A 21,630-nucleotide genomic window follows, 5' to 3' on the forward strand; every position below is an offset into this window, starting at 1 on the left:
ATTTCTATTAAGTGCATGAGTAATTGGTTTTTGTAATTCGTTGATAACTTTAAGTCTTGTCTATGCACGAAGCAAAATACCTGGCATTTATGCTACTCTCTATCCTGGGTACATACTAGGAACTGCTTCATAGCCTCCACGAAAGAGAAATCCAATCACTACAAAAAGATGGTACTGCGTTCGTCCCAAAATTTTATAAATCAACAATAAATAATAGGGAGCACAACAAAGTCAGCTTGTAAGAGCTCTAATTCCCCAGATGGAAAACTTCATGATTCACCCATTGCTGGCTTATTTTCACTTTAAGGTGGGATAAAAATATTAATTGACTATGCCCACATTGAAAAATCACACAGGTATATCTCAGAGGGCTTCTGCATTGAATGGTGTGTAGTGGTGGCATATCTGTACTTTGCACTAACCCCTCTTTGAAAGCTAATGCAGTATGGTCTTACCATTTTTGCAGACAGGACAACACTGTTCTGGTTCATAGACTGGGTTGACACACTCAGGAACTGCGCAGTCTGCTACAACACAGTGAACTTCATTGCTGGGCTCACAGCGACACCATTCACATGGAGAGGGCTAGGAACAAATCTAAAATTAGCCCCTTTTCTCCTATAACTTAATGCTTGCACATTCATATGCTGTCAGAAGATAAAACATCAGTGTTTATATTGGCTTTATTGTATTAACTCCATTTACCATGTGTATGATCATTTTTTCCCCATGGAAGGCCACCTGGACACCCAAGCCAAGGGTGTGTGGGTTGGTGGGTTGCCAAGTGCAGCTCAGGTTGCCATGAGCAACCAGAGCACTCATGTATGATGTTTCCTATGTCTTATGTTCCTACTTTCCAAAGAAAGATTTGGACAGCTAAAATGTCACCTCCTGGTTTGATTTCCAGATGCACTGATTGCTCTGCCTTCCTCTGCTAAACAGGAATGACACTGGCACATGTGCAATAAGTTTTTTCCATTTGTCATTTTTGCCTGCAAAGAAAGGATTACTGAGAAATGAGAAAATGGTAAATGGAGAGCTTTACCCTTGGTAGAAATTCCTTTTCAAGCTAACCTAGATTCTCAAGGGCATTTTTTTCTCTAATGTGAATTTTAGAGGAGATTGCATTTGGGATCCAAATGTCCAGGTACTGCCTCTTCGAAGATTTAGTGAATACCTTTCATCTTGCCTGCTTGCTTTTATGAATGAACTAAAATTGACAGACTTTAAAAAGCCACTATTTAAGAGTCAGAGACTCTAAAAGTAGAATTGAACAGTGATTCATTTAGAGAAAAAAATTAAGAAGTAGACGCCAATTTTTGTCTTCACAGTACTTACCAGACAAGAATGAGTTTGGGGTTTTCTCATTCCTTTCTAGAAACTTCCTATACCACAAATAATCTAAAGCAGTGGCCACTCTGTGACTTTCTCATCTTTTATACTTTCTAGTTTTTCCTTTTCATAAAATAGAAGTTGAAAATTCTGGAATGAAAACTTGGAGTTCTCAGAAGCTATACAGATCTAACAAGCCATTTGTCCTTGGAAAGTTCTGCCTCCAATTTCTTTGCCAGAGTGACTCACTTGTGTGTTCATTCAAGTCCACGGCTTTTGTCTCAGTGACGACTGTCCACAAGGCCTTTCTCTTTATGAACTTGACACTTTATGAAATATCAATGCATCTTGACTCAGGTAGTCTGTGAGAGTAGAAATCTTTCAACTAATTACTTAAAGTTAATTTTATCTATGCTTTCTATTTGAAGGATAGTCTAGCTTTCTTATTTTTTTTTTTTTTTTTTATTGGTGATGGTTTAGTCGCTAAGTCATGTCTGTCTGTTGCAAGCGCATGGACTGTATCCTGCCAGGCTCCTCTGTCAGTGGGATTTTCTAGGCACAGATACTGGAGTGGGTTGCTATTTCCTTCTCTAGATCTTCTTGACTGAGGAATCAAACCTGGGTCTCCTGCCTTGCAGGCAGATTCTTGACTGACTGAGTTATGAGGGAAGCCAATGTTCTTTTTATAAGTTTATTTTTAATTGGAGGATAATTGCTTTACAATACTGTGATGGTTTCTGCTGTATAACAGTGAATCAGCCATAAGTATACATATATCCCCTCCCTCTTGAGCCTCCATCCCACCTACCCCCATCCCACCCCACTAGGTCATCGCAGAATACCGAGCTGAGCTCCCTGTGTTATATAGCAGCTTCCCACTAGCTACCTATTTTATACTTGGTAGTGTATATATTTCAATGCTACTTTCTCAATTTGTCCCACTCTCTCATTCTCCCTCTGTGTCCGTAAGTCTGTTCTCTATGTCTGCATTTTTATTCTTGCACTGTAAATAGGTTCATCAGTACCGTTTTTCTAGATTCCATGCATATACACTAATATGTGATATTTATTTTTCTCCTTCTGACTTCACTCTGTATAATAAGCTCTACATTCATCTACCTCACTAGAACTGACTCAAATTCATTCCTTTTTATGGCTGAGTAATATTCCACTGTATTTATGTACCATGACTTCTTTATCCATTCATATGAGCTTAGCTTTCAGTGAATTATTTTACTTTCAAATTTAGTAAATACAATGGGATTAGCCATAGAATCCATGGAAGAAATATTGCTATCTCTTAGCATGGTCAACTAGTTTATTGGTGAGAACAGTTAAGCTCTTTACCATGTGGTTAAGTATTCCAGAAAAATCTACTGTATCATCCCAAGGGCTGGGACATTCCTGGAGCTCCTCTACCAAATAACCTCAGTAAATTAAGGGAAAGTTTGTTATTACAACATGGTATTTGATGAAGGAAATTCTGAGTGAGGAAATAGCAAGAGAGATGGGTATTCAATCTGCTATACTGCTTCCTATTTTGCAAGTCCCATTGTGAGATCTTAAATTGCAAAGCAAACTTGTCAGAAGTTGTCTCCCTTTTCTTTATTAGTTGCAAAGAAGGACTTTTGCATAGCCTTCTGATGTACAGCAAGGACTTAGCCTGAATTTATCGCTAACATGAGAGAAAATTGGAGAGGAACTACAAAGTCTCTTGATGAAAGTGATAGAGGAGAGTGAAAAAGTTGGCTTAAAGCTCGATATTCAGAAAACTAAGATCATGGCATCTGGTCCCATCACTTCATGGGAAATAGATGGGGAAACAGTGGCAGACTTTGGCTCCAAAATCACTGCAGATGGTGACTGCAGCCATGAAATTAAAGGACACTTACTCCTTGGAAGAAAAGTTGTGACCAATCTAGATAGCATATTGAAAAGCAGAGACATTACTTTGCCAACAAAGGTCCGTCTAGTCAAGGCTATGGTTTTTCCTGTGGTCATGTATGGATGTGAGAGTTGGACTGTGAAGAAAGCTGAGTGCTGAAGAATTGATGCTTTTGAATGGTGGTATTGGAGAAGACTCTTGAGAGTCCCTTGGACTGCAAACAGATTCAACCTGTCCATTCTGAAGGAGATCAGCCCTGGGATTTCTTTGGAAGGAATGATGCTAAAGCTGAAACTCCAGTACTTTGGCCACCTCATGCAAAGAGTTGACTCATTGGAAAAGACTCTGATGCTGGGAGGGATTGGGGGCAGGAGTAGAAGGGGACAACAGAGGATGAGATGGCTGGATGGCATCACTGACTCGATGGACTTGAGTCTGAGTGAACTCCGGGAGTTGGTGATGGACAGGGAGGCCTGGTGTGTTGCAATTCATGGGGTCGCGAAGAGTCGGACACGACTGAGTGACTGAACTGAACTAAACTGAGTATCATTGTTTCTGCATCTTGCCCTTCCGCAGCTGTGGTTGTTCTGCTGGTTCCCTTCTTGCTGAAGGAGAGGCTGATCTGTGCAACACTAGCGGACTGCTTTGGGCATTAAAAATCCCAAAGAGGCCCTAGATTTTCCAATGCAAAACACTTATTTCAAAGTATCTGCAGTCATTGAGAAAGATTTGTTGGGTTATTAGATTCCCAGTGTAGACTGAGGAAGAACACCATTCTGATTCAAACGATAGTTTTGAAATTAACTGCTGAGTATCACACTATATCAAGTTACTTATTTCATAATAACTTACTATGAAAGATGTTTTGTTATTATCTCCATCTCAGTTCAGTTTAGTTCAGTCGCTCAGTTGTGAGAATAGAGGAGCTATTCCACATTCAAGGTCAGAAGTGGCGGCGGTGAGGAGATACCCCTCGTCCAAGGTAAGAGAAACTCAAGTAAGATGGTAGGTGTTGCAAAAGGGCATCAGAAGGCAGACACACTGAAACCATACTCATAGAAAACTAGTCAATCTAATCACACTAGGACCACAGCCTTGTCTAACTCAATGAAACTAAGTCATGCCCGTGGGGCAACCCAAGACGGGCAGGTCATGGTGGAGAGGTCTGACAGAATGTGGTCCACTGGAGAAGGGAATGGCAAACCACTTCAGTATTCTTGCCTTGAGAACCCCATCAACGGTATGAAAAGGCAAAATGATAGGATACTGAAAGAGGAACTCCCCAGGTCAGTAGGTGCCCAATATGGTACTGGAGATCAGTGGAGAAATAACTCCAGAAAGAATGAAGGGATGGAGCCAAAGCAAAAACAATACCCAGTGTGGATGTGACTGGTGACAGAAGCAAGGTCCGATGCTGTAAAGAGCAATATTGCATAGGAACCTGGAATGTCAGATCCATCAATCAAGGCAAACTGGAAGTGGTCAAACAAGAGATGGCAAGAGTGAACATCTCCATCTCACAGATAAGCAAATAGACTGAGAGAGGTTCGATAGGTACTGTAGGCTGTAGGGGAAGGGCAGGGTTTGAATTTAGGCAGCCTAACTGCTATACAGTACTGCCATGAGAGGTGTATTCTGTGTACCCCCCTCTGAGTAGTTTTTTGTCCAGTGTGTTGTACATCTCTCTAGGCCAATCAGATCCACGAAAATAACCATTAGCAACTGAATGAATGATTTATAGAGGATAGGTACTTCCTGCTAAGAAAGAGAATTTCACTAACTAGGTTTGTTGGTAAATAGATTCTTATGGAGCAGTAGAGCTTCTAAACTTCCTGTCAGAGTGAGTTCGTAGAAAATTGTAATAGGCTAGAGATAGTTTTCCATGAGGCTCATGTTCTTGGTGACTTTGGCATCTTCAAGTCTTGTAACCTGGTAGCTACACTCATGGTAGTTATCTGGGAGAGGCAATAACAGATAATGGTCTAGTAAAGACCTCAGGGCCTCTGCCTGAAATCAGTGGTGGCTGGAAGTATATACAATGGATTCCTGAAAAATACTCTGAGGAAGAGCTAATACTACAAGGCTTAGTCATAAGAGGATGCTAGACTTTTGAAAGGGATTTTTCAATAATGAGAATCACAAATTAGAAAAATAAAAATATCACTCTAGCCATTCAGTTCAGTTCAGTCGCTCAGTCGTGTTCGACTTTTGAAAGTGATTTTTGAATAATGAGAATCACAAATTAGAAAAATAAAAATATCACTCTAGCCATTAGCAGCTTCTAATCAATCTTTCCCTGAACTTGGCTTTATTTACATACCAGTTGCTCTTCCTGGTCTAGAATCTCTTTTCAAGAAACATGTTAGTTCTTTTGTTTTTTATTTGATTGTTTTCAAAGAATGCCTCTGTTACAGTCTACTTCTTCTCATTGGAAGCCTCCATGTGCCTGTCCCCAGCCCCTCTAAATACTCTTCTCAAATTTAATCTACTGATCTTACACTAAAGCCCCTGTCTGTTGTCTGCAGCCTCCCTCCCTAGCCTCTTTCTTTTCTTGAGCTCGCCAGTTCACCCATCATTTTCTTGCCTCATTTGACTTCCTGCACCATCCCTACTTTCAAAGTCATTGCTTATACAACAAGAAGTTCCTAGGAGTGGGCAGTGTGCTCCTTTAACATTAACATTACTGTAAAAATCCTTCACATTTATTTACATTGCTGTAAAAATCCTTCCCACCTTACAGCATAAAACTCTGAAAGGTTTGATGCTTTGAATAAATCTTTACATCTTAAGCACTGAGCTGGTTACAAATTTCCTTTTATCATGCTCTTCAATGTGAAGACTATAGATTAGATCTGAAAGTGTCCCCCGTAAAACCAAAGATTAAACAATAAAGCTATCTTTCGAGGAACAGAGAACACTGGAACAAGTACTTCAGAAAAAAAATAAATTATTCTTGCTAGCTTTTTTTCTATCTTTTAGAAGAACATGTGAAATTATGATCAGTACATGGCTCCTGTCAGTTAGAGATTTGGTCAGTAAGATGATTAAATGACACCATCCTAAAATTGTATACAAGGAAAATCTTTTTCTAAGAAATCTCACAGAGCATTTTATTTCAATGAAAGTTCTGAAAAATAAAGTAACATTCACTGTATACACCTTCACATAGATTTTAATTGAAATTAGGTTTAAAGGTCAAATTTATTTCTTAATGTTTGTACTAGGTGATCTGAATATTGTATGTGTTATGAATGTGTATGCCTTCATCTTAGTTTTTTTGAACATGTTATCTGTTTAAGCAGAACCATACATTTTTTCTACAGTTTCTGCTGTAATTAAATTATTCATGTGGCAAATCCAAATGCTATCCAGGCCATTCCTAGAGTTCAAGGGGTGCCCTTCTAGAGATGTATTTATTTTGAAATTAATAGAATGAAAAGGGGCTCTTTCTTAACTCTTGGTTTAGGTGGCTAGAGCTCAAATCTTCCTCCTTGGTTTTAGAATGGAAACATGGCAATACAGCAATATGCACCCTTTAAACCATGGTTTATCACTGAAGACCTTGAAGCTGAGATCCTAATGCCATTGTCCGTGACTTTTGAGAATTCTTGCAGAATTAGAATTCCAGAATCCTGGAAACAGTAGAATGCCTTGTGATTGATTTAAAAAATGCAAAAATTAGCCTGAGAACTGGTAACTTAGATTAGTGGAGGGACTAACTCCAGAAAAACAGTCAAATATGTTCTTTGTGAGAATCTGAAGCTAATGTGATCATTGCTAAGTATCATTATAAGATTATTAGATCATGTTATATTGGAGACTTGCAAAGAAGTCTCTAGATATTTAGAGAAGATTGTTGCTGTTGCTGTTTTGTCACTTAGTTATCCAACTCTTTTGCAACTCCATGGACTGTAGCCCACAAGGCTCCTCTGTCCATGGGATTTCTCAGGTGAGAATACTGGAGTGGGTCACCATTTCCTTCTTCAGGGGATCTTCCTGACCCAGGGATTGAACCCATGTCTTCTGAACTGGCAGTTGGATTCTTTACCACTGAGCTATTAGGAAAGCCTTTCTTCTAGAACATACATCCTTATTTTGTAATCTGAATACAATGAGACTTACTTATCCTTTCTGGAGGAAAGCCTGGATATTTGGTCCAGGCACCAATACCTTACAGCATTATTCTTTATGTGGTGACTGTTACTGGCATTATATGTAGAGTACCTGGGAGGAAATAGGTCCAATCTATAAAGTTTGTTATACAAATTCAAAGTGACAAGGCAATTGGCAGGATTCCACTTACTATTTTAACTTGGTAAGGCTGAAGTAACATTCTTAAAAATCGAGGAGCTCTAAGTTAGGAAAAATTGAAAAAAAAAAGTTTCATTTTGTTGATTTTATTTGGGTGGCTGTGGTATTGTGGTTAAAAGTAAATTCTCTGGGCTTTCTATTTTGTTCCATTGATCTATATTTCTGTCTTTGTGCCAGTACCATACTTTCTTGATGACTGTGGCTTTGTAGTAGAGCCTGAAGTCAGGCAGGTTGATTCTTCCAGTTCCATTCTTCTTTCTCATGATTGCTTTGGCTATTCAAGGTTTTTTGTATTTCCATACAAATTGTGAAATTATTTGTTCTAGCTCTGAGAAAAATACCATTGGTAGCTTGATAGGGATTGCATTGAATCTATAGATTTCTTTGGGTAGTATACTCATTTTCACTATATTGATTCTGGGCATACACACTGAGGAAACCAGAATTGAAAGAGACATGTGTACCCCAATATTCATGCAGCACTGTTTATAATAGCCAGGACATGGAAGCAACCTAGATGTCCATCAGCAGACGAATGGATAAGAAAGCTGTGGTACATATATACAATGGAGTATTACTCAGCCATTAAAAAGAATACATTTGAATCAGTTCTAATAGAGGTGGATGAAACTGGAGCCTATTATACAGAGTTAAGTAAGCCAGAAAGAAAAACATCAATACAGTATACTAACACATATATATGGAATTTAGAAAGATGGTAACGATAACCCTGTATGCGAGCCAGCAAAAGAGACACAGATGTATAGAACAGTCTTATGGACTCTGTGGGAGAGATCCAGGGTGGGATGATTTGGGAGAATGGCATTGAAATAAATATTATATGTGAAATGAATTGCAAGTCCAGGTCTGATGCATGATACAGGATGCTTGGGGCTGGTGCACTGGGATGACCCAGAGGGATGGGATGGAGAGGGAGGTGGGAGGGGGGTTCAGGATGGGGAACATGTGTACACCCGTGGCAGATTCATGTTAATGTATGACAAAACCAATACAATATTGTAAAGTAATTAACCTCCAATTAAAATAAATAAATTTATATTTTAAAAAAGTAAATTCTCCATAGCCTTAGTATTTGAACTCTTTTCTAAAATGCTTTACTTACTAGTTTTAAATCTTGGGAAAATTATACAGCCTTTCTGTGCTGTAGTTTCTTTATTTATAAAACAAAAGAATAACAATATTACCAACCTCACAGAGTTACTAGGAAGCACATATGTAAGAAATATTATATTATTCACTTGCGTACTTAGCTAGTGATGGCTCTCTTAAAAATAAGGTAAGAAGTGTAAAACTGGAAGCACGTGACTATATTTAAAAGAATATTTAGGTTATTTCTCTTATTCAAAGTACGATATGGTTGCAATAAAGTTTTATAGGACTTGGTTTGGTGGTTTGTGAACTAATAGAATTAATCATGTCAGAAACACATTGAAGAAAAGTTCTGATTAGAAGCCTCTAGATAAAGAGTAATTGTGAATGGTTAAAATGGCCATTATAAATCACTCAGAAGTAAGGCAACAAATCTATTTTCTTTTCTTGAAGGCTCATCATTTATATGTCAATTCAAATGCCCTCTCTCAGAGGAATTCTTACCTGATTCTCTCTCCAACATCTTATTCCAACACATGGCCCATTCAGTGCTCTCATCAGATTATGAAATTATTTTATTGATTTGTTTACAATTATTTATTCTTATCTGCCTTCCTCATAGTTTATAAGCTTCTTATAGTATATTGTTCATTGCTATATTCTTGGCACCAAGAAGATGTGTTAGTACATAACAGATACTCAGGAAATCTCTGTTAATGTATACACAGTTATTTATGTATATTCTGTGCTTCCTTGTTTGTTAAACCATACACCTGGGCAGTTTCATCTGTTTATCATGCATGGATAGAATTCTGATTCAATAATGTTTGTATTTTATTTAAATATTATATGGGAACTATGAGGGAAGAAGTTTTCTGATTATGATTCATGAAGTAAATATTTGGGCTTCAGCATTATGGCAATGAACATAAACTTACCCTCTAAAGGTAATTTGAAATTCATCATATCCATCATATGGCTCACCAGTTACGTCAATCTCCAAGCACTCCACTGACTAGACTATCTAGAAGTTGACAATTACAGACTTTTATTGCACTAGAAAATACCATGATAACTAAGATGAGAATACATGTAGGGGAATTGTTAAAGGGCCTAAGAAAAAGTTAGCCTCATTTTACAATGCGTCAAGTTTAATGGTTACTTATTAAACAAAATGATTTTAGTATATTACAAAATATTTTTTCAGCAAAGGCCTTCATTTTAAACATGTCTTTTTTCTTTTTTTTAAATAATTATATTTATATTTTTATTTTTGGCCGTGCTGGGTCTTTATTGTTGTGTGGGCTTTTCTCTAGTTGTGGGGAGTGGGGGCTACTCTCTAGTTGCAGTGCAAGGGCTCCTCATGTAAGTGACTTGTCTTGCTACGGAACATGGGCTCTAGAGTGCATGGGCTTAGTAGTTTCAGCTCCCGGGCTCTAGAGCACAGGCTCACTAATTGTGGTGCCTGGGTTTAGTTGATCTGCAGCATGTGGGATCTTCCCGAGTCAGGGATCCCACCTATGTCTCTTGTGTTGGCCGGTGGATTCTTTACCACTGAGCCACCAAGGAAACCCATGTTCTTTTTCTTAAAGGATGATTTAGAGTAAAAACTCCAACAAAACACTCACTGAATACTCTGAGAAAGAAAATTTGATTCCTGGAAAGTCCTCAGTGAATATTGTTGAAGAGTAAAGGGATATATACTTAAAGAAGGGATGGAGTCTAAGCACCAAGTTTTAGCACACTAAGTACATCAGTGGCTTTCCTCCTAAGTATAGCAGGCTTCAGATACCATGTGGCACTCCATTTCCTTGATAATGGGCAAAAATTATCTGAGAGAACATAGTTCAGACTGCTTTCCCCCAAATTTCTTATTAAACAACTATTTAAAATCTGATCTCTACCAAGGAAATGATTCTGCTTTAAGAAGCACTCTTCTCTTAGAGATAATTTATGGCATAAATTTCATCACTTTATGGAACAAATCTCATTACTTTCAGACTGTATGAGAAATTTGGAAGACTCTATTTCAAAGTTGCTGATGCCTGTCAGAAGTCTGACTGTTCACTTCATTAAAATATGCATTAAATTACAGAGTACAAGGGTATTTAACATCCACTGCCACTCGTTTAGCCAGGAATTTGCATTAGGCCGATGTCACCTAAAAACTCAATGGATCCAATGGATTGTAACCAAAATTCACAATCATCTGAGATAAGGCCAATGTGTCACTGATTAAAAATGTTCCTCACTGTTCTAATGGGATTGTAGTAGTCTCTTCAGTGATCTGTCCCATAGATTGGAGCATATTTGAAACACTGAGGTTGTAAGTCTTATCAATCTATGAACATAGAGCTGAAACTTCTTAATGAATTTTAATACTTTAGAAGTAAATAAACCAAAGATTTTTAATAATTCCTTTGGTCAGAAAATGTATATGACTGTATCATTTGAGTAATGACTGAAATAGCTATTCTTTCTGAGGTGTTGGTATTTTGATAATATACTCTGGAATATAATTTCTGGGATGTCTGTCAAAAACTACTTCATTCTTCTTGAAAAAACAATTTTTGCCAAGCAATTGTAATGAGTGCACATAGCTTTGCCTTGCCCATGTAGCTATAGTAAATTAGGTAGGTAATAAAATAAAATTCAGAAATGATATAAATTTTTGAAATTATTTCTTCAGCATATTCATTAAATGTGTATTATACATAAGATAACTTCCCCCGGGCGTCTACAATGCAGGAGACCTGGGTTCGATCCCTGGGTTGGGAAGATCCCTTGGAGAAGGAAATGGCAACCCACTCTAGTACTCTTGCCTGGAAAATCCCATGGACAGAGGAGCCTGGTAGGCTACAGTCCATGGGGTTGCAAAGAGTTGGACACAACTGAGCAACTTCACTTTCACTTTCATACATAAGGTAGTGTATGTAAGGTATAACTTCCCTGGTGGCTCAGACAGTAAAGCGTATGTAAGGTATACGAAGATGAACTCCATAGCTAGCCTTCGCTCAATAAATGGCAAAATTGACCATTTAGGTATCTATAAAAATAAGTTTTGAGTTTTTAAATCAATTGATTATAAGAATAACTGATGGTACTATTATAATGGATACAGAATTATTAATCTTTCTACAGAGTAAATTTGCATTTACTCTGAGATAATGTAAAACACAAGAATACTGCAAAAACAGTTATGAAGTACACCCCATCTAAAATTATTAATTGTCAAGTACAAAAAGTTTACTCATTCTTGAAAACTCATCATTATAGTTGCTACACAACAATGAATAATATTAATGATTTTTTCCTCTAAAATATTTTCTTCTAAAACAATTCTAAAAAATGTAAATATATTTTGGCATTTGTTTCAAGGACAGGCAATTCTATAATTATATACTGCCCATACCGATAAACTGTTGGTGTATAGAGCCATTTGTAAAATATGGATATTTTCAAGGAGCCTTATGACAATAAAATATAGCCTTTTTGAAAACATAAGGGATAGCATAGATAAAAATAAAATATAGATAAGGAGAATGTAAGCAAAACTCTCTCTTTAGTTGCAATAACAGATGTATTTTTTAAGTAGGCAAATGTACACTTAACAAGGAAAATATCAGTGTGTATTTAAGAGGGAAAATGATGTTTTAGTTGCCTCTAAGATCTTTGAAGAACTTAAAGGTATAGACAAAGGCTAGTAGATTGAAGATAAAGATTTTGATAAAGTATTATACTTGTAAAATAGCCTAGAAAAGCAGCAGCTTCTAGTCCTTCACTGATAAGCTGGATTGAGAGTGGTTTTAGTACAAGGAAGGTCCCTGTCAAGGAACTGAACATTTTGAGTACAGCCTGTATGTCTCCATGCTAAGGCTGTTCCATTTATTACCCATTTATGCAAAAAGGGAAAAGTGAACAACTGCATAACTTCAAAACTTTCCTGTTGATATTGAAAAGGACAGACTGTTTATCAGTTAAAAGCCCATAATCTATATGCTATACTATGCTAAGTCACTTCAGTCATGTCCGACTCTGTGCGACCCCGTAGACGGCAGCCCACCAGGCTCCCCCGTCCCTGGGATTCTCCAGGCAAGAACACTGGAGTGGGCTGTCATTTCCTTCTCCAATGCATGAAAGTGAAAAGTGAAAGTGAAGTCACTCAGTCGTGTCCGACTCTTAGCGAGCCCATGGATTGCAGCCTAACAGGCTCCTCTGTCCATGGGATTTTCCAAGCAAGAGTACTGGAGTGGGGTGCCATTGCCTTAATCTATAACAGCATTAAAACAAGGTCCTGTGCAGGTGGGGGCGAATACATCACTGTTAGAATTCTCTAGTGTGAAAGAATCATGTAAGCGACAAATACAATCCATTTTATTCCACAGGAAACACTGAGTAGAGGTGATAAGAGGAAGGAGAGAGGGCGATAACTCTGGCTTTCTTGCCTTGTGTGGGTGATACTGAATTAAGGGCTTTTCAGGGTCTACAGGATGGGAGTAATAGACACAAAAGTCCATTTGTATCAGGAGTGCCAGTCAGATGATTAAGAAATCTAAAAGTTGAAATCTTTTCATTTTCCATTTGCCAGTAACATGCATTTTACTTGTTTTAAAAAGACAGAAATTTAGAATTAGTAAAATAAATTGCTTTATGATTACTAATATTATAATAAAACACTCACTTCCAATTTTAAGTACAAATAGCAATTTCCTATTCAACTTTATGCTTCAGTTTTTGATGCTTAATTCCTGTCTTAACTTATTCCACAAAAATATATCAGATGGCTTATGGGCAATAATATGAGAGGCTATTTAATTGAAAAAATATTGACTGATTAATTTATTGATAAAAGTTCTGACTTTAGCGTGTATCCTTTGTGCAAGTATAGAAGAAGCAGTCACAACTTTGTAATCATGTGTGAACATTGTTAGTATCCCAATGGAATTCAGCCATAGGATAGAGGAGTAGGCACATTTGGAGCTTAAGTCCTGTCATCCAACAATGTTGTATTAGCTTGGATAGGTTATTTAAACCACTTCAAACTAAGTTTTCTTATTTGTAGGATGAAATCAATAATAACATAATATTAAGAGACCTGTAGTTTTCCTCACTGTATTTTTATGAGACAAAATGGAAATAACAGTATTTGAAGAAGCTTGTAAATTATGCATTTTGTAAATGACTGTCATTGTTATCCTAGTTGACCAGTGGTTTATTTGTTTACTTTCCCTTCATCTATTTTCAATGGCTGTGTATTTCTCAAATTATATTGACCATAAGTTATTTTTATTAAATTATGGCATAATCCGGAGAAGAAAATGGCAACCCACTCCAGGATTCTTGCCTGGAGAATTCCATGGACAGAAGAATCTGGCAGACTACAGTCCATGGGGTTGCAAAGAGTCAGACATAACTGAGCGACTAACACACACAGCATATTCATTTCTACTATAAATTATTTGAAATATTAAATTTGTAAAGAATATCTATTTAATTTTGAGAGCAATCTGTTGCATCTTTAAAATGCAGCACTGTTTGCACTCATTATCATTAGAATGATATTGGAAATTTTTTTTTCGATAAGATTCTCATTTACAGACATGAAACTTCACTCTTTAATCTGAGTCTTGCCAAAAACAGATTTGCAGTGGGGTAACTTGAGCTCAAATTTTTTTTTTTTTTTTTTTTGAGTCCTATCTTCTAGTGTCAATATGAAAGTCCTAGAGTCTCATTATAAAAAGGAAAATTCTCTGTGACTGTCCCTTTTCTCCCTAATGAAGTTTGCTAAATCTCAGCTGTCAAAGGTTTGCTATTTTAGCAGGATTTTATTTTTAAAGTTTGGGGAGTATTAGACTGAACAAGGCAATGGCAACCCACTCTAGTACTCTCGCCTTGAAAATCCCATGGACAGAGCAACCTGGTAGGCTGCAGTCCATGGGGTTGCTAAGAGTCGAACATGACTGAACAACTTCACTTTTCACTTTCATGCATTGGAGAAGGAATGGCAACCCACTCCAGTGTTCTTGCCTGGAGAATCCCAGGGACCGGGGAACCTGGTGGGCTGCTGTCTGTGGGGTCGCACAGAGTCGGACACGACTGAAGCGACTTAGCAGCTGCAGCAGACTGAACAATTTTAATTTTTTTCCCTGTCCTATTTAGGAACATAAAATTAAATTAGCATACAGTGAAAATAGGTGGAGTTTCAGGGAGCTGGGCTGTGTTCTCCTCATATAGAAATAGGACTTAATTTGGTAACAACTGGGAGTTTCTACAATGACTGTGGTATTTCTAAAGCTGCAAAAAGCCCTTTCAGGGTCCACATTATCTTTGTTGTTGCTTTTAATTTTCATTTTCCTGATGTGGAAATTTAAAATGAAAACAACTAAATTTGAATAAAATATTCCTGGTCAATACTTTGGCCACCTGAGGAGAAGAGCTGACTCATTGGAAATGACCCTGATGCTGGGAAAGATTGAGGGCAGGAGAAGAGGATGAGATACTTGGATGGCATCAGCAAATCAATGGATATGAGTTTGGGCAAACTGGGAGATAGTGAAGGGCAGGGAAGCCTGGCGTGCTGCAGCCCATGGGGTCACAAAGAGCTGGACATGACTGAGAGACTAAACAACAACAGAATTCCTCGTCAATCCTCACTACTTTCAGAATGTAGGGTTGTTTTTTGTTGTTGTTGTTGTTGTCGTTTAATGAACAGAAACGTGCCTTAGAGTCACCCTTCTTTATGGCCAGTGGAGTTTTTTAAGTGAAGCAAATTGAGTGATGTAAAACATGGAGTAGGCAAAGAATTTCCCTTATGTTAGCGGTGTACAACATTTCCATCAGGAAGAAATGAGACTTAACATGAAATATTTCAGTTATAATTGAACAGGTATTCCAGAATATAGGATGTGTACACACTTAAATAAGCCATCTCTATCACATTTCTTGCATAATGTCCATAGTATACTCTTGGAATCTGAGCAGGTTTAATGGTGAGAGCACTGCAGTTAGTCAGAAGCCTCCCTTATCAATTATAACATGAGAATAAAAATCATCTTAGAACTAAATCATTCCATGAAGGAACAAAGATGAAAAAAACCTCATAAAATTGTCAAGAAGTATTTATATTTCCCTCAGGCACAAATCTGGTTATGTCACTAACTCCAGCCCTTTGGTGATTTTACACTTGTTCCAGGCTTTGGTTCAAGTTCCCAAGCCTGGTCTTCACACTGTGAGCTGGTTCCATGTCCCTTATCTATCTCATCTATCACTTTTTGGTCTCCTCTGTCCCCTCTGATCTGGCCACTTGGGTTAACTCAATTTTTTATGAATGTGCTTTCCAGTGATTTTTGCCAATTTTCCAATCTTGTCTAAAATATTTTCAGTGCACTGAAATCCTCACTCTTAGGCTCTTCCTAAGCATTTTTGATTAAGTTGTTCCTTTCTTGATATGAGTTCCTGAGCAATCATCCCAGACCATCTGCTATTTGTGGTTATCTGCAGCGTTCATTTTGATAGACTAGAAGCACCTTGAGGGTCAGATTCATGTCTTATACAATTTGGTACATGCCTCACACCTATCACTTCTCTACATGTCAGAGACATAAAGGGCATTTAATGGAATCAAACCATGTATTATGCAAGTTGACCTGAAAACATGTTAGTGAACTTAACATCTAATTGAGCAAATAAGATACATATTTTCATTTATTAATATAATAGGAAATATATCTATTATATTAAATGAAAAATACCTACCTGATTTATCACACTCTCAAAGGAGAATATGTGGGATCTCAAAATAAAGCACATTTTTACCCTCTTTGCTTATCTATTTCATCTGAGAATTCTCAGTAAGTAGAAAGTTATTAAGTTATTATACATCAATGCAAAGAGCAAAGCCATACTCCTTGGAGACAAATGTGCAAAGAGCAATGACTTAACATGTCTGTTGTTAAGTATGTATAATACATTTAAAATAGGCAAAGTTAAATGCCTTTGAAGATTTTCACATGTGGAAAGACATCCCCAAGACCACCTACAAGTGAAGTAAAACCTATACCTAACAGTACGCAAAGAATCTGTAACTTTGAAGAATGTGAGAACGATCTGATGACAGTATGACTGGAGGGAAGTGGAAAGGGAAGAAGGGCTTCCCAGGCAGCTCAGCGGGTAAAGAACCTGCTGGCAATGCTGGAGATGCCAGATATATGGGTTCAATTCCTGGGGTGGGAAGATCCCCTGGAGGAGGGCACAGCAACCCACTCCTGTATTCTTGCTGGAGAATCCGGTGTACAGAGGAGCCTGGCAGGCTAAGTTTGCAAAGAGTTGGACATGACTGAAGCGACTGAGAACACAGCTCTGAAAGAGAGAAGAATTTGATCCTAGATAAGAAGTTGGCAAACTTTTTCTACAGAAAGCCATACGGTAAATATTTTTGACCTATGTGGGTCATATAATCTTTGGAGCAACTACTCAGCTCTGGATTGCAGCCTGAAGGCCATCATGCACAATACATAATGAATAAGCATTGCTATTTTTCAGTAAAACTCTACTTACAAAAATGGGTGGTGAGCTAGATTTGGCTAATAGATTGTAGTGTGCTGATCCCTTGTAACTGGCATCGTTGCCATTATGTCGAATAAGTCATTGTCCATTTACATTGGTTCTATGGAACAAAAATTAATTAACACAAATAACAACATTAACTGCAATTTTGGAAACTTTAAAAAGGACCAGACAATAAAAGATAAGCTGAGATATATAGATTTTTATCATTAATTGCCCATCAGAGTCAAATAAAGGAATAAAGGATGATCTTGGTCATTAACAAAACACTTCTTAAATGGTTTCATTGAATGCTTATGAACTTTAAGATGTTAATAGATGTTCAGAGGGGAAAGAAGTGTTCTGCTGTCACATAAATTTGTGAAATACTGGACTGAATACAGGTTAGGAGCAATAGTAGTAAAAATGCCAGATAGCTTTTATGAATCCCTTATTGTGTGCCAAGTAGTTTTTACTAATATCTCTATTTTAGAGATGCGTGCACTGAGACATACTGAAGTAATGTGTGCCTGGTTACTTGGCTGGTGAGTAGTAGAACCTACTCTAAAATATAGTCTTCACCATACTGTTGAGCTCTTAGCTGTTGAACCATGTTCATACTGACTCTCAATCAAACCTTTAAAAACTTTCAAGTGCTGTCAGTATACTAATATATATGATCAGACACTGCATATTTCTAAGAGGTGTTAAAAGATGCATCATTTCTCAGAATTACTTGGCCACAAAAAAGAAAATAAAAAATCCTACTAAAAATCTAGCTAGCTGATCATTAGAATAATCTGAGAAACTTTAAAATAGAAATGTAAACCATTTGGGTTGGCCCTGAAGAGGGAGAGGTCAAGGAATGTGAATTTTTGCAACATTCCTGCCTTAGATGATACCGATCATATGCCAGGTTAAGGACAGCCCTTTGTTCTAATGTCATACAGCTAGATAATTTTTGTACACTTCATCCATTTTTCACACTCCATTCCTGTCATGTAGTGAGTGGTGGCAGTTTGCAGAGTGAAAAAAATAATCAAGAACACAGATCCTCAGTTCCTAAAATCACCAAATATGTGGCAAGGGCAGTTAATTTAGTTCCTTTGTTTCTTCCTAGTATTTTTTCTGTGAAAATAGATAGTGTTTAATATAACTTTATTATGGCCTATACTATTTGGTTTAATTATAGTATTTTTCATTTTTAGACAACAGATCCTCTTTTTATTAGAGCCTTTGCAAACTTAGGCTTCTTTTGCAAATTGACCTCTATCTGTGTCAAAGACTGATTTTAGATATGCCAATATTTTATTGTTCTTGTCTGTTTGTAACTCTGGGTTGTCATGGAGATAGGTCTTGATATCACATTTCTATAGACAACTGGCTGAAATAAATTTCTGCATCCAGTATATTTATTGGAAAGAAAGATGCAAATGAGCAATAAGCCTGAAGTTCTAAAATGTAGATAAAAGACCGTAGGAAAAATATATTTATATTGCCTTTGCAAATAGTAAGCTCTGTCAGCCATTGTGGTGTTTCCACTAAGTTTCTGTTGGTCTTTGTTTTATCATCTGTAAAAAAGTTGAAAGTTCTTTTCCAGATCTAAAATTCTGTTGTCAGTTCTTAAAAGTAGGAAAGACTTAGATTATGAATTAAAAAAAAAAAAAAAAAAAAAAACCACAGTGCTTGTCTTTTTTAGATAGAAGAATTTATATAAATTCAGATACTAGCAATCCAATCCCTTGCTAAGGAATAACAATGATAATCAAGGATCAATATTAAGACAAAGTTAGTTCAAAATCTCATCCAAGTAATGTTTAATTAAAAACACACACACAAACTTTTGAGCAATCAGAATTGTTAATTAAACTTCATACGTAATACTTTAATTTTCAAATTCCCAATACTATTTATTCCTCATTAGATATATGACAACATTATTGTATCCATCCTATAGATAGAAAGATTAAATTTATTTGAGGTTTGTTTCTGGTCTTATGACATAATAGGGAGAAAATTAAGAGTTGTGTTCGGTAGATTTGTATCCACTTTAACCAACTTTATATAGTCATAAAATAATACCAGACAAAAACTTTTCAGGAGATAAATGAATTTTCTTGTTACTTTGGTACTTCATTCACTCTTTTCATGGTGTCATAAAATCCTTGCAAAAATGACTTTATTGTGATGTGCTAGATGGCAGGCTGGAGGCAAGGAAATCAACAATGGCAGTGTGTGAGACTGAAATTACTGATGCTAATCAGTGGTGATTAAAGGTCCAAACCTAAAATAAGCTGACTCTAAAATAAGCCAGTCCCTATTAATAATGACTAACCTTGAGAAAGATCACTTGGGTAAGCAAACCCATTGAGCACTTAAAATCACCTTGAGTTATTTGTTTCAAGCTCTTCCTTGAAAGTTTGGTTAAATATAACTAAAACATAAATCAGTATTTTTTTCTTGTGCTATACTTTGTAAAACACACTGTCTGATACATAAATCAAGTTAAAGGAAAACAAAACAAACAAAAAAATATGATCAGGGTGAATAAGAAGGGTTCGAAATAATTGTAAAGATTTTCTTAAAGTAAGAACATTTCCAAGCTCCCTCAAATTTCACACACATATACACACACAATGCATGTATGAAACAATTTCAGTTTAGACTATATAGATTATAGACTAATCTACAAATTTGCACAAAATATGTAGATTATGTCATAAGGTATAGGACATAGTCATGCCATTGACTATGTATTTTGGTGAGTAAAAACACAATGACAGATTAGCAAATTTCTAACATATCCGAAATCTTGTACAATTAGAGTTAAAATTTGGAGGGGAAACTACCAGGTCACTCTCTTTTCAGGTTCACCTCCTCATAGTATTGACGAGTCAGCAGGAATGGACAGTGCAGTTTATAAACAGCTGATGACTAACCTCAAGTCTGCTGTAGTCACTAGCAGTGACAAGCTCCACAAATCTCAGATGTGGCTGCAAATCAAACACCAATCTCCCCGTGTGCACAGGGGATAGAAGCCCAGACACAAATCTCTCTGGTCATGTTTAGCACACAGTTATCACCATTAAAGGCAGCATCTTATCATATGAAGGACAGCAATAAAAATCAGTGTGTGCACCTGTATTTAATTAATTAAAGGACCAGCTGACCATCAAGTCTGTTAAAATTTAAAGAGACTATTTCATCCCTTCAGGGGTTAACTTGGAAGCTATTTATAATTCCTACTCCCATAATTTGAAAAGTGTTGAGGGCCATTTTCAGTTCTCACTTAGGCTTTTGGAAAAAACAAATTATTTCAAAACTCTGATCTATTTCCTAAATGTAATGTAGTTCTGTAGAATTAAAACACACCAAATGAGCACAATGTAAAAAGAATGAGAAACGGTTTGAGGAACTTTATACATTTAAGTTCTAACAAAATTGACTTCTAATCTTTGAAACTGGTCAGACATTATACAAATTAAACAGATGAGCTCCCTGGTTATTTGCAAAGATGGGTGTTCTGCCTAGGGAGAATGATCATTGAGAATGATCCACTTTGAGGCTGCTTGTGGTACATGCTGGGGGCTGAGTTTCAGATAAGCAACAGCCATTACTGATTAAGATTACTTAATCTCTGTTATTTTGCAGCTACTTAAAAGGAAAAAAAAACTATGCTTGAATTCACTCAGAGGCAATTTTAATACTAAAAACAACATGTTCTGCAAAACAAAAACTGCATATTGTAGAGTCAACAACTGTGGAATTAGTCTTCTCAATCTCCCAACAAAGACCTCAGTTATCTTTGTTGTATGAAATTATATTGTTTTCTAGGACTGACTTTCAATGGAATCTTACAAATGCCCAACTACTTGTTAAGAACTTGTCTATCCCCTCTTGGGAAAAATAGGTTTAAAAAACCCACCCATAGTCTTAAAATTCACCCATTTTACATTATTAAAATGAATGCTGCTGCTAAGTCGCTTTAGTTGTGTTCGACTCTGTGCGACCCCATAGACGGCAGCCCACCAGGCTCCTCCGTCCCTGGGACTCTCCAGGCAAGAACACTGGAGTGGGTTGCCATTTTCTTCTCCAATGCATTAAAGTGAAAAGTGAAAGTGAAGTCGCCCAGTCGGGTCTGACTCTTTAGCGACCCCATGGACTGCAGCCCACCAGGCTCCTCCGTCCATGGGATTTTCCAGGCAAGAGTACTGGAGTGGGGTGCCATTGCCTTCTCTGATTAAAATGAATACAGGTGGTCAAAAAACAGAAATAAAAAAAAAATAAACAAAACTCTCCCAGTTGTTAAGTTGAGAGGTCTTTCCTGCCTTGTCTCCCATATTTCAGCAGGATGTTCATAACAAGTTTGATTCCATTTAGTGGCAATGAAATACATATAATACATACTACAATGTTCATACATTTGGAAAGATGCATTCTGTATCTCT

At 37.0% G+C, this 21,630-nt stretch overlaps 1 protein-coding gene across 1 annotated transcript in view; it reads right to left on the minus strand.

Moving 5' to 3' along the window:
- Positions 1 to 21,630, minus strand: part of VWC2L (von Willebrand factor C domain containing 2 like) — a 207,872-nt gene that overhangs the window by 180,278 nt on the left and 5,964 nt on the right. Inside the window, exon 2 of the mRNA XM_005909589.3 lies at positions 456 to 585. Within this exon, the coding sequence (XP_005909651.1) occupies positions 456 to 585 (130 nt within the window). The remainder of the gene's footprint in view (positions 1 to 455; positions 586 to 21,630) is intronic.

This window comes from Bos mutus, chromosome 2, assembly GCF_027580195.1.
Source record: "Bos mutus isolate GX-2022 chromosome 2, NWIPB_WYAK_1.1, whole genome shotgun sequence".
NCBI lineage: Eukaryota > Metazoa > Chordata > Mammalia > Artiodactyla > Bovidae > Bos > Bos mutus.